Genomic DNA, 13,840 nt, shown 5'->3' on the forward strand with positions numbered 1-13,840 from the left:
CATCCTCCTCACAACTCTCACTTCCAGCTAGTTTTGTGTCATTTGCAAACTTGGAAATATTACATTTAATTCTCACATCCAAATCAGATTATATAGATATAGATTGTGAATAGCTGGGGCCCGAGCATTGATCCTTGCAGTGCCCCACTAGTCACAGCCTGCCAATTCAAAAATGACCCATTTATTCCTACTCTCTGTTTTCTGTCTGTTAACAAGTTCTCAATCCATGCCAGTATATTCCCCCCAATCCCATGTCTGTGGGACCTTATCAAAAGCTTTCTGAAAATCTAATATGCCATATCCACTCATTCCCCCTTATCTATTCTACTAGCTACATCCTCAAAAAACTCCAAAAGGTTTGTTAAATATGATTTCCCTTTCATAAATCCATGTTGCCCAATCCTACCATTATTTTCTCAGTGTTCTGTTATCACATCCTTTATTATAGATTCTATAATAAGGGAGGTGATGGCGTAGTGGTATTGTCACTGGACTAGTAACCCAGAGACCCAGGGTATTGCTCTGGGGACATGGGGACATCCTACCACAGCAGAAGGTGGAATTTGAATTCAGTTAATAAATCTGGAATTAATAAGCTAGTCTAATGATGGCCATGAAACCATTGTTGATTGTTGTAACAACCCATCTGGTTCACTAATGTCCTTTAGGAAAAGAAATCTGCTGTCCTTACCTGGTCTGGCCTACATGTGACTCCAGACCCACAGCAATGTGGTTGACTCTTACATGCCCTCTGAAATGGCCTAGCAAGCCACTCAGTTGTATCTAACCGCTACGAAGTCAATAAAAAGGAATGAAACCGGATGGACCACCTGGCATCGACCTAGGCACCAGAAACGACAACGGAAAACCCAACCCTATCGACCCTGCAAAGTCCTCCTTACTAACATCTGGGGCTTGTGCCAAAGTTGGGAGAGCTGTCCCACAGACTAGTCAAGCAACAGCCTGACATAGTCACACTCACAGAATCATATCTTACAGACTATGTCCCAGATTCTGCCATCACCATCCCTGGGTATGTCCTGTCCCACCGGCAGGACAGACCCAGCAGAAGTGGGTGCACAATGGTATACAGTAGGGAGGGAGTTGCCCTGGGAGTCCTCAACATCGACTCTGGACCCCATGAAGTCTCATGGCATCAAGTCAAACATGGACAAGGAAACCTCCTGCTGATTACCACCTACCACCCTCCCTTAGCAATCTCAGGTAGTTCAATCAATAGGGCAGGCCATTGTTTTGGGTACAGGCTAATCAGACATGTGACTCCATTTTAATGCCTTGGAATGTGCAAGGTGTTCAAATGCAAATTGTGGTGGCCATTTTTAGCTGTGGCCAAGTCTTTGTAAAAGTTGTCTGTATTATTCCAGCTTTCTTTATTTTTGAAGTTTAATGTAAGTTTCCAACCGATGAATTAAAAATTCTCATTTGGCATAGCATGTTTTCTTGGCACCTCCTCACCACATAGTATAAAATGTGACAATAGGAACATTTCATTACAAGGTTGTAGAAAAAAATACACATTCATTCTCAAACACTCCACTCTCAATTCCATGCACTAATCTTAGAATTGCTGCAGCTGACATTGTCTGCAACAGCTATTCTGATTTAATATTTTGAGTTTTGTCTGGGATGTTCTGCAATGTGGGTAATTTTTAAACGATTGGGTTGTAAGAGCAGGCTCCATCAAAATAGTCTTGCATTTTGATTTTTGAATTTCTTCACAAAAGTTAAAGGATTATGGTCTGTATAAACCGCCGTCTCCCTATATCCATTTTGAACATAGATTTCAAAGTGTTGGAGAGCTAGCAACATTCCCAGTGTTTCCTTTTCTACAGTGGAATATCTCTTTTGGTGTCACTTTAATTTTTTGGAGAAATACCCTATTGGTTTCTCAATGCCTGCCTCATCGTCTTGAAGCAGAACAGCACCTACTCTGAGGTCACTAGCATCAAATGTAACTTTAAAGGGTTTATTAAAGTTGGGAGCTGCCAGAACCGATTTGTTTGTTAATATAGCTTTTAGCCTCTCGAAAACTGTTTGGTACCTCTCTGACCACACTACCTTGGCTCATTTCTGCAGTAAATCTGTCAGTGGGGTGGCTATAGTGCTGAAGTTTGGAACAAGCTTGTAGTAAAATGCGCATATCCCCAGAAAATGCATTATTTCCCTTTTTTGTCGTGGGGATGGGAAAATCCATCAGCACCTTGTACTTTTGTTGCCCTGGGCAGGACTCACCCCTGACCTAAAACATGCCCAAGGTAGGTCACTTGAGCTTTAGCAAAGTTTACTACTAGGCTAGTTGACTGTAACCTTTGGAAGAGGGCATCTAATTGGGCTACGTGATCTCCCCAGGTCTCACTGTACACCAGCAAATCATCCACGTATACTACACAGTTGGGTAGGCCAGCCACTACCTGGTTCATCAGGCTTTGGAAGGTGGCTGGGACATTTTGTAAACCAAAGGGCATCACTCAGCACTGGAATAGGCTGTCTGGCATGACAAAAGCTGAGATCTCTTTGGCTCGCAGTGTTAAGGGAACCTGCCAATATTCTTTCAGTAAGTTGATTTTGTTTATGTAGGTGGCTATCAAGACGGTCTTCCAGGTGGGGAATTGGTTAGGAATCAGCTCTGATACTGCATTAACCTTCCTGTAATCAATGCAGAGCCTTGTTAAGCCATCGGGCTTGGGCACAAGCATGACTGGGGAACTTCAGCTGCTCGGGCTGGGCTCAATCACGTTGTTTTCTAGCATATATTGTATTTCCTCCCAAACCTGGGCCTGTTTCTTGGGACCTAGGCGATAGGGGTTCTGTATTATGGGAGGGGTATCTCCTTCATCCACGTCATTTTTAGAGTTTATATTAGCATGCGCAGAGCTTGCTCATGAATGGATCCACCATCCACGGCTCTCAGTGGAAAGGATGACAAGTGGAGACAACTGTTTACTGTGGACTCAATAAAGGACATTGAAACAAAAATAAACAAAGCACTTGTGTTTTTTCCACTGCCTTCTTTCACTGTGGTGGAGGTTCTCAATCAATTTGTTAAAGTAAAAACCATTGTACCCCCGTGGAAGCATGATGTCAACATATCCGGTGTTAGGAGATCCAACTCACAATAAATCACTCCAAAATATACTTGGATGATAAGGTGACCCTTGATTTATACTACACTAAAAGTGTAGCTTTTTGAGAAATAAGTGTAGATTGTAGCATAGCAGCAACATATTCATAGTCACTCAAAAGGTGATATTGTGCATTATTAAATGAACAAGGCTTTGAAGAAATGTTATTGGAGAAATTATATGTAATTAAAGTGTTTGGAGGAAATGCATCATCTCATAATGTAATCTCAAAAAGTAAGCTTAATTTTCACCTATTCAATCATTTTGGTTTTAAGGATGAATTCTGATCATGATTGCAAAGTTATTTGCATGAAATATGAACTTTAAAACCACAGGCAATTAAAGCATTAATAGTCAGCATATTAGTCATAAAGACAGGGCTAAAATGTGGCGAGTCAAGGAGACTTAGTAGTTGGCAGGAAAAAAGACAGAGGCGCAAGGGGAGAGCCAACTGTGCAACAGCCCCGATAAACAAATTTCTCTGCAGCACCTGTGGAAGAGCCTGTCACTCTCGAATTGGCCTTTATAGCCACTCCAGGCGCTGCTTCACAAACCACTGACCACCTCCAGGCGCGTATCCATTGTCTCTCGAGATAAGGAGGCCCAAAAGAAAAAAAAAGATCAGAAGAATAGCGTACTTTAAAGTATGCATGAGTATTTAACCCTGAAAGGTTTGGTAATCCGTCATTAAAGCAGTCATAATTAATGTGGAAATAGTATTCAACCTAAGGCAGGTGAGTGGATTTCTCAGAAACCATTTTACATTTTTAGTCAGGAAGAAGGGATTATTGGTTAGTGTTGTACTGGAGATATAACTGTTAAAAAGATACTTTTGCTGTTAATTACCAGACTTGACTATCTGTGGTGAGTTCAATGGAGCAATTAATGTGCAAATCCAGCATGTTTTAAAAAATAACAGAGACTAAGAACGAGAAGCCATTTCTGTGAAGCAAATGGCAGAGCAGCATAAAGCAACCAGTAAGTCTGGAGATCAGCAATTCATGACGTATCTCTTAATTCTCTGAACTTACTGGCTGATATGCACATTAATAAAGGTGTGCATTGTTGACACATTATTTTTCCAGCAATTGTTGGCCCAATTTTCATTTTGAACGACTATACCAAGCCCATATTTAAGGTAATCTCAGAGTTCAACAGCAACAATCAAGATAAAATGATTAATATAAATATGGTGAGGGTGTATTTAATCTTCAGTACGAAGAAAAATGGGGGTGAGGGAGTTTGTATGTAACAGGTGGCTGATTCGCTACTGCCTGTTTTGTGCCCTGCCAATGTTGAATTTTAGCCCAAAATATTAAATATTTAGTAAAAAGAAAATAGTAAAAGATATATATAAAATCATAAAGAAGGAAAGATGCAAATGAAGATTTATATATTTACATATTTCATGGCTCAATGTAAAATCCATGTCTGAAATAGATGGACAGTAAAATTAAACAACTACAACAATACAAAAGCAAAATGCTGCAGATGCTGGAAATGTGAAATGGTTTCTGAGAAATCCACTCTCCTGTCTTCAGATGAATACTATTTCCACATTAATTTTGACTGCTTTAACAACCAATTACCAAACTTTAAGGTTTAAATACTCATGCATACTTTAAAGTACACTATTCTTCTGACCATTACTTAGATACGACTAATACGCTGACTATTAATGCTTTAATTGCCTGGTGTTTTAAAGTTCCTATTTCATGCAAATAACTTTGCAATCATGATCAGAATTCATCCTTAAAACCAAAATGATCAAATAGGTAGAAATTAAGCTTCAGTACTTTTAGAGATTGCATTTTTCCTCCAAACACTTTAATTACATATAATTTCAACAATAACATTTCTTCAAAGCCTTGTGCATTTAATAATACACAGTATCACCTTTTGAGTGAAATAAAAACTGAAAATGATGGAAATACTCAGCGGGTCTGCAGCATCCGTGGAGAGAGAAATAGGGTTAACATTTCAGGTCTGTAACATTTCATTAGAACCCATATTAAAGATTAAATTATTAGTGATAAATAGCTATTCTGCCATATTATAGACAAAGATTGATTTATGTAGCAAGTTTATGTGGAAAACATATTTGTCTGCCCCAAGCTGATAAGAAAACACTATGAGCTAGAAATTCAGTCGTGTAGCATTGCGTCAAGCAGTGCAATAGAGGCCTACCTCTACTTCTCAGGGGCACAATGTGCCACTGGCTGCTCTCTGTGTGGCATTGCAGCAGGTGAAGGGCACACATGGGTGCATCCCCTGCATTCACTGGAAGGCTTTGAATCGGCGCTATCTTGACATCACTTAGCCAACCGGTTGATGTGATGCCAGGATTCCAAATTTGGACCACGTGGGTCTTGTGTACACATTCGTTCATCACTCTTCAAACATCTGGCATGAGGCTTCAAGGTGGGCCCTGCACTAATGTTCCTTAAAGGGCCAGACAGCCAAATCTATACTAATCCCCAGGGTACATGCTTTGCCAGTATCTAAGCTGCTGACAGGGCCTCTTTTTCAGTGCTGTCCTGTTGCTCTCTTTCCTCCTCCTGGGTTTCCTGTGGCTGAATAGGTGGCAGTTCTTGGGCATCTGAAAACAAGAAAATCAAAGGTAGATGTTGGTGTAAGGGAGGTGAGGTGGATGGGAAGCAAGAAGTCCATGGTCACACAATCAGCAGCTTGCTCATCATGCCAGATAGCAGGATGATGCTGAGATTGAGAAAGGGCATAAAGCGCAAACATACGAACATATAAATTAGGAGCAGGAGTAGGCCACTGGACCAATCGAGCCTGCTCCGTCATTCAATAAGTTCATGGCTGAACTGATTACTCCACATTTCCACCTGCCCCCGATAACCTTCCATCCCCTTGCTTATCAAGAATCTAATCACCTCTGCCTTAAAAATATTCAAAGACTCTGCTTGCACTGCCATTTGAGGAAGAGAATTTCAAAGACTCACGATCCTCTGAGAGAAAAAAAATTCTCCTCATCTCTGTCTTAAATGGGCAACCCCCTATTTTTAAACAGTGACCCCTGGTTCTGGATTCTCCCACAAGGGGAAATATCCTTTCCACATCCACCCTATCAAGACCCCTCAGGATCTTATATGTTTCAATCAAGTTGCCTCTTACTCTTCTAAATTCCAAGCAGATACAAGCCTAGCCTGTCTAACCTTTCCTCGTTAGACAGCCCACCCATTCCAAGTATTAGTCTAGTAAACCCTCTCTGTACTGCCTCCAATGCATTTACATTCTTCCTTAAATAAGGAGACCAGTAATGTACACAATACTCCAGATGTGGTCTCCCCAATGCCCTGTGTAGCTGAAACATAACCTCCCTACTTTTCTATTCAATTCCCCTCATGATAAACGATAACATTCTATTAGTTTTCCTAAATACTTGCTGGACTTGCTTATTAACCTTTTGTGATTCATGCACTAGGACACCCAGATCCCTCTGCATCTCAGAACTTTGCAATCTTTCACCATTTAGATAAAATGCATTTTTATTCTTCCTGCCAAAGTGGACAATTTCCCACATTATACTCCATTTGCCAGGTCTTTGCCCACTCACTTAACCTATCTAGATCCCTTTGGAGCCTCCTTTTGTCCTCTTCACAAGTTACTTTCCTACCTATCTTTGTGTCATCAGCAAATTTAGCGACCATACCTTCGGTCCCTTCATCTAAGTTATTTATATAAATTGTAAAAAGTTGAGGCCCCAGCACAGATCCCTGTGACACACTACTCGTGACATCTTGCCAACCAGAAAATGACCCATTTATGCCTACTCTCTGTTTCCTGTTAGCTAGCCAATCTTCTATGTATGCCAATATGTAACCCTCTCCACCATGAGCTTTTATTTTCTGCAATAACCTTTCATGTGGCACCTTATCAAATGCCTTCTGGAAATCTAAGTACAATACATCCACTGGTTCCCCTTTATCCGCAGCATATGTAACTCCCTCAAAAAACTCCAAAAAATTGGTTTAACATGATTTCGATTTCACAAAACCATATTGACTCTGCTTGATTACCTCGAATTTTTCTAAATGCTCTGCTATAATGTCTTTAATAATAGCTTCTAACATTTTCCCTAAGGCAGATGTTAAGCTAATTGGCCTTTTGTTTCCTGTTTTCTGTCTCCCTCCTTTTTTGAATAAAGGAATTACATTCACTATTTTCCAATCTAAAAGAGCTTTCCCTGAATCTAGGGCATTCTGGAAAATTAAAACTAATGCACCAACTATCTCACTAGCCACTTCTTTTAACATGCTAGGATGAAGTCCATCAGGACCCAGGGATTTGTCAGCCCGCAGCTCCAACAATTTGTTCAGTACCACTTCCCTGGTGATTGTAATTTTCGTGAGTTCCTCCCTCCCTTCCATTTCCTGACTTATAGCTAATACTGGGATGTTAGTTGTATCCTGCATAGTGAAGACCGGTACAAAATATCTGTTCAATTCATTTGCAATCTCCTTATTATCCATTATTAATTCCCCAGACTCACTTTCTATAGCACCAATGCTCACTTTGTTAACTTTTCTTTTTTAAATATCTATGGTAACTCTTACTTTATATTTCTAGCTAGCTTTCTCTCATACTCTAATTTTACCTTCCTTATCAATCTTTTATTCATCTTTGCTGTTTTTTATATTCTGTCCAATCTTCTGACCTGCCTCCCATCTTTGCACAATTATAGGCTTTTTCTTTAAGTTTGATACTTTCTTTAACTGTTTTAGTTAACCATGGATGGTGGCTCCCACCCTCGGAATTTTTCTTTCTCGTTGAAATGTATCTATTCTGTGTACTCTGAAACGTCCCCTGAAATGTCTGCCACTGCATCTCTATTGACATATCCCTTAACCTGATTTGCCAATTCACTTTAGCTAGCTCTGCTTTCATGCTTTCATAATTGCCCTTATGTAAGTTGAAAATACTAGTCTTGGACCCACTTTTCTCTCCCTCAAATGTAAAATTCAATCATATTATCATCGCTGCTACCTAGGGGTGCCTTAACTTCTTCTTCTTCTTCTTCTTCTTCTTAACTATGAGGTCATTAATTAATCCTATCTCATTGCACTATATCAGGTTTAGTACAGCCTGCTCTCTGGTTGGCTCCAGAACGTATTGTTCCAAGAAATTATCCTGAAAACATTCTATGTACTCTTCATCTCCCTCTGCCCATCTTATTTTTCCAGTCCATATGTAAGTTAAAATCCCCCATAATTATCACAGTACCTTTGTGACAAGCTATCATTATTTCCTCCTTTATACCCCGTCCAACAGTGTGGTTAATGTTAGGTGGCCTGTACACCATTCCCACAAGTGACTTCTTGCCTTTACGAATTCTCATCTCTACCCAAACTGCTTCTACATCCTGGTCTCCTGAACTTAGATCATCCCTCTCTATTGCGCTAATACCATAATTAATTAACAGAGCTACCCCTCCACATTTTCCTAGCTTCCTGTCCTTCCTAAATGCTAAATTCCTAAACACACCACCATCCTCAATATTTTCAGTGATGCTGCATGCCAGGGAGCCCCATCACAGCTGGCCCCATGCTGGTGGGAGCGATCTTTTCCAAAAGGCTCAGGAGATGCAGTTGTTCTTGTACCCTACTGGCTGTGCTCTGCTCCCTCCTATTGTATGCTATCTTGTTCTGCAAGAGAGAGGACAGAATGGCAGTGATTGTGTAGCACTGTGTGTGGATGATATACTTGCCATAGCTGAATAGCTGGAGGTACTGGGCTTGTGAGCAGTGGTAGGTGTATGAGGGTGAAGTGGTGTACTTGCATGTTTGGCTTGAGTCCTGAGTGCCAGGGAGGGCTGCTGGGTGAATGATGGAGGTGTAATGCATTGTGCATTGTGACAGGTTGGTGGGTAAGAGTTGTCGTATGAAGATGCATTCACTGATCTTGATCACCCCGTATGTCCATTAGACCTTTTGTGGCAGTGCTACCAGGTCCTTGAATCCAGAATCTGGGATTGACCTTATTGTGATAGTGTATTTGTTAGTATGTTAAATGTAATCATTTAAATATATGTTTATGCTAATCTGTATGTCATAACAGAAAGTGATGCAATATCACGTGATTCAGTTCACTGCACAGTCATTTAGCATGTGTAAGCTGAAACAACAAGTCTCCATTAAAGCTCTGCATTCAAACCTTTATGCCTACCCTTCAACTTTGTTTGTACTAGTCTAGAAAGAGATAATATAATATGGTGGCAGTGGTAGTGAGTGGACAGCATTGATCAGCACTTTTTGTTTTTGTTTCCGATTTCCAGCAACCACAGTACTTTGCTTTTATTTTTCAACACAATATGGACTGGATAATGGACCGAGTCCTGGGCTGAGTGTATATTGCGGACGACATCGCCGTAGTAGGACATATGGAAAAAGTGCATGATAGAAACCTACACTTATTAGTGGATACCACCAGACACAAAGGTTTGGTGTTCAACAGCAGAATGTGCTCCATTAAGGCCGATCACATAAATTCCTTTGTTCAGATATCTGCCTGGATCCTGGGAAGATCAAAGACATCCAGTCAATGTTGACACTGCAGGACAAGGACAACCTCCGAAGGTGTCTCGGTCTATTCAGCTTCCTTGCTGTGTACATACCGAGCATCTCGGAGAAGGCATCTCCACTAGGAGAATTGCTGAAGAAAGACACACCATTCCTATGGCAGGACAATCACCATCATGCGTTCAGTACGTTGAAGCAAACACTGTCAGCTGAGTCACGTCTTCAATACTATGACCCTTGGAAGGCAACAACATTAAAAGTGGACACATCGCAGAAAGGTCTCAGTGCATGTCTTCTTTGCAAGCTTGTCGAATTTGGTTCAAAAAGTCTGTTGCCAGTACAAGCAAATTACTCTAATATCAAAAGAGAAACTCTCGGGATCACCAGGTTCCACACATGCTTATTCAGAAAAGAATTCACTGTGGAGACATATAAACCACTGGAGATGATCTGGAGAAAACCACTCACAATTGCACTGCCTCAACTCCAGAGGTTACTCATCAAGTTTCAGGGTTACAACTGATGTCAGATACAAACCCAGTAGGCAGATGATCCGATCAGACACTCTAAGTAGACTGCTCAACCTGGCAACGTACAAGAAATGTCATTTGACTTCCAGTGGACGAAGTCTGTGCAATCTTGGAGGATTCTGCAATGTAGATCTCATGTGTTTCAGTCAAAACAAGAGAGAGGAACTCCAGAGGGAGATTTCTCAAGATCCCAAACTCCAAGCCCTATGACAAAGCGTAATAGAGGGTTGGCCTGAGACCACTCACGCGATCCCTACAGATCTAAGAATGTACTGACCATACAGAGACGAAATTGGTATATCCAATGGAGTACTATTCAAACGATGCCAGGTACACATCCCAGCGACATTCCAGTCTGACATACTTGGACAGCTCCACCAAGGACACACGAGAATAGAAAGGATGAGATGATTTGCCCACTAGTCAGTGTTCTGGCTGGCATCAACAAGGACCTTGACCAGATGGTGAGATCTTGTGATGCCTGTCAGGAACACCAGGCTAGTCAACAGGGAGAGCCTCTCTAACCGCATGACATACCATCATCACCATGGAGCAAGATTGCAACTGATTTGTGCTCTCTGAGCAGAGAAGTCTATCTGTTAGTGACTGACTATCACTCCAAATTTCCTGCTGTGCAGAAGCTTCAAGCCACATCAAGTACAGCAGTGACCAACACTGTTAGTGCTATCTTTGTTCTTTTTGGTGCCCTGGTAGAAGTGGTGTCCAACAATGGAAAACCGTTCCAAGATGTGTGTGGATGATGGCCCATCAACCATGTCTTATCATCACCCAGATATCCTTATTTGAATGGGATGGCTGAATGTATGGTCAGGACAGTAAAATTGCTGATCAAAAAGTGTTCGGAAATCGGGTAAGATATCCAAGTTGCGTTACTGCATCTTCGCACAAAGGCATTAGACTCCGGATTGCCATCAACTGCTGAGATTCTGTTTGGTCGACTGGTGAGAAATATGTTACCAAGTTACCATCTCACCAAATTGTCCTTGATCACAGACTGATTACTTCAGAAACAAGACAAGATGAAAGATGCACATAACATGCCTGCGGGTGCAGAATTATTGTCATTATATGTTGGCCAGAAGGTGAGGGTCCTTCGCCCACAAGAACAGACCTGGATTCCAGCAGCAGTGTCTAAGATATGCAAAGAACCACTTTCGTATGAGGTGACAACACCAAATGATGTGGTACTGTGAAGGAATCGATCTCACCTCGGGGACTGTCTGCTCGCCATGCACAAGCAACCTACTAGCATTGCCTACGGGTACCCGCGTATGTTTTGAAGGTGAAGAGACAACAAGCAACACACCGACAACTGAAAACAATCCTGCTAAACACAATCTTCAGAAGTAGAGGATGAAAAGTTCAAGATCACACCCACATGTCATTGCCACAAAGTCTGGTTGAGTCAGCAGACGAACAGTATAGTTCCAAACGTAGATAAAAACTTGAAGAGGAGTGTTCCTCTTCAGGCCCCTCGAGCCTGCTCTGCCATTCAATAAAACCATGGCTGATGGGATCTTGGCCTCAATTCCACTTTCCTGCCTGTTTCCCATAACTCTTGACTCCCCTATATGTAAAAGGGACCTCATACATCACACTTTCCATCATTATCAGCTAAGCAGTGCTAAGATCTCCAGAACAGAGCAGGCGCCAGCATAGTCAAGGAAGCATTACAGTAAGTGAGCACATCAGTGGGGACTCCACTCACTGGTAAATTAATGCTGAACTAGGACAGAAGCAAATGTTACCAGAGGGGCAAACATTTTTCCAATTTAGCAGCAGCAATCCCACCCCAACCCAGAGGGAAACCTTACAAGTGTGAGTGGGAATATGATTGGGAGCCCACTGAAACCAAAAACATCAAATAAGGCTAAACCTGAAAGCTTTGTCAAGATCATTTGGGTTGGTTTTAAGCCTGATCCACCACTCCTAAGCTGTAGATAACCCTGGATAGGAAAGCTCCAGCTATACTAATTGACAATAAGGCTATAACATAGTGAGGGAATCTCAGCTTGCTGATGCACCAAAAATACCTGCACTGGATAGCGAAGTCCCTGATTAAAAATTGAGTAGTCATACACAATCCCTCTATACAATCTGCAAACAAATGTCATGTAAATGGAGGAAGTGCCTCCCTTTAGTACTAATTTCAGTAACTAATACTGCTGACAAAGCTAAATTCAAACCCATGTCTCTTAAATGTTGCTACTGTTCCTGCCTCCACCACCTCCTCAGGCAGCTCATTCTAGATACTCAGTATTCTTTGTGCGAAAAATTTACCCCTTTGATCCCCTTTAAACCGCCTCCCTCTCACTTTAAATCTATGCCCTCTAGTTTTAGTCACCCCTACCATGGGAAACAGACTCTGGCTATCTACCCTATCTATGCCTCTCATAATTTTATATACCTCTATCATGTCCCCTCTCAGCCTCCCTAGCTCCAGGGAAAGCAGACCCAGCCTATCCAATCTCTCTTTATAACTCAAGCCCTCCAAACCAGGCAACATCCTTGTGAATCTTTTCTGCACCCACTCTAGCTTAATCACATCTTTCCTGTAGTGCGGCGACCATTACTGGTTCAGACATGTTTTATAATAAACTGATAATTTTGTTGTTTATTAAAAAAACCTGGTTGGTGTGTTTTATTCTGTGATAAAAATAGAGTCCATGATTGACCATATCGGTAAATTGGAAAAAAATTGAACAGAAGTTGTGATCCATGGAGAAGTGGAACTAGAATAAGCAGTGCACTCAGTCGCAACAAAACCTTAAACTGTGGATTGTATAGTTGTCTCACTGGAAATGATGAAAATATTCTGTAATATTGACACATTATTTATCTGTGATAGCACTGTATTTAACCAATGTTACTTATTCTGCTTCCATTTAATGCAAACCAGCTTGTCTAACCTATCTCACATGAACTGAACAGCAATTATACTTTAGCCTCTTAGGTTTAACATTAGTCAAACCCATAAAAGCATCAGTACCTACCACTTGATCAATAAACTATGTTTCTGTATTCTGCCAATACTCCTTGAATATATATTTTTCATGTGCTAAATATTAAACAAGGTAATATTGAAACATATAAATTAGGAACATCCCAGATTTGATTTTTGGTCTATGTGGAATTGATTGATCTGAGTCAAATTAACTGTATCACTAGTGCTATTTGTCTCAACATCTCCTGCAGTAGTTTGCCCCAAGAGCACAAAAAACCACAATGCAAAAGCATTACCCATTGTTTAAAATATTATTGCATTATCACTTACCCAGGCACAGGTCCACCCCTGTCAGGATTATAAATTTGTCTTGGGTTGAGGAGATATTGAAATTTTCGGAGAACTCTATCAAAAAAAAAAGCATAACCAAAATTATTAATTTTCAAGAAACAAAGCATTTTGTATGCAAGCTATACTTCACTCTGTATATTTTATCCTAGGTACAACAACTTTTATTTATGCAACACCTTTAATGTAATAAAAAGTTCCAAAACGCCTCACAGGAGTGCGATAAAGCAAAATTTGACACCGAGCCACATAATATGTGATATTATGACCTTCCCCATACACAATAGTGAACCTCCGGTGAGGATCCGT

General features: G+C 40.9%; 1 protein-coding gene across 2 annotated transcripts in view; it reads right to left on the bottom strand.

Moving 5' to 3' along the window:
- Positions 1-5,027: 5,027 nt before the first annotated feature.
- LOC137376770 (diacylglycerol kinase beta-like) overlaps positions 5,028-13,840 on the bottom strand; it is a 68,802-nt gene continuing 59,989 nt past the window's right edge. For both annotated transcript variants that reach the window (XR_010976295.1, XM_068045776.1), the window contains exons 3-4: positions 13,514-13,588; positions 5,028-5,742 (exon numbers count right to left, since the gene is read on the bottom strand). Coding sequence is in view for 1 of the 2 variants with exons in the window: in XM_068045776.1 (XP_067901877.1) it covers positions 5,670-5,742; positions 13,514-13,588 (148 nt within the window). In the remaining variant the exon portion in view is untranslated. The remainder of the gene's footprint in view (positions 5,743-13,513; positions 13,589-13,840) is intronic.

The sequence above is a fragment of the Heterodontus francisci genome, chromosome 13 (assembly GCF_036365525.1).
Source record: "Heterodontus francisci isolate sHetFra1 chromosome 13, sHetFra1.hap1, whole genome shotgun sequence".
Lineage (NCBI taxonomy): Eukaryota > Metazoa > Chordata > Chondrichthyes > Heterodontiformes > Heterodontidae > Heterodontus > Heterodontus francisci.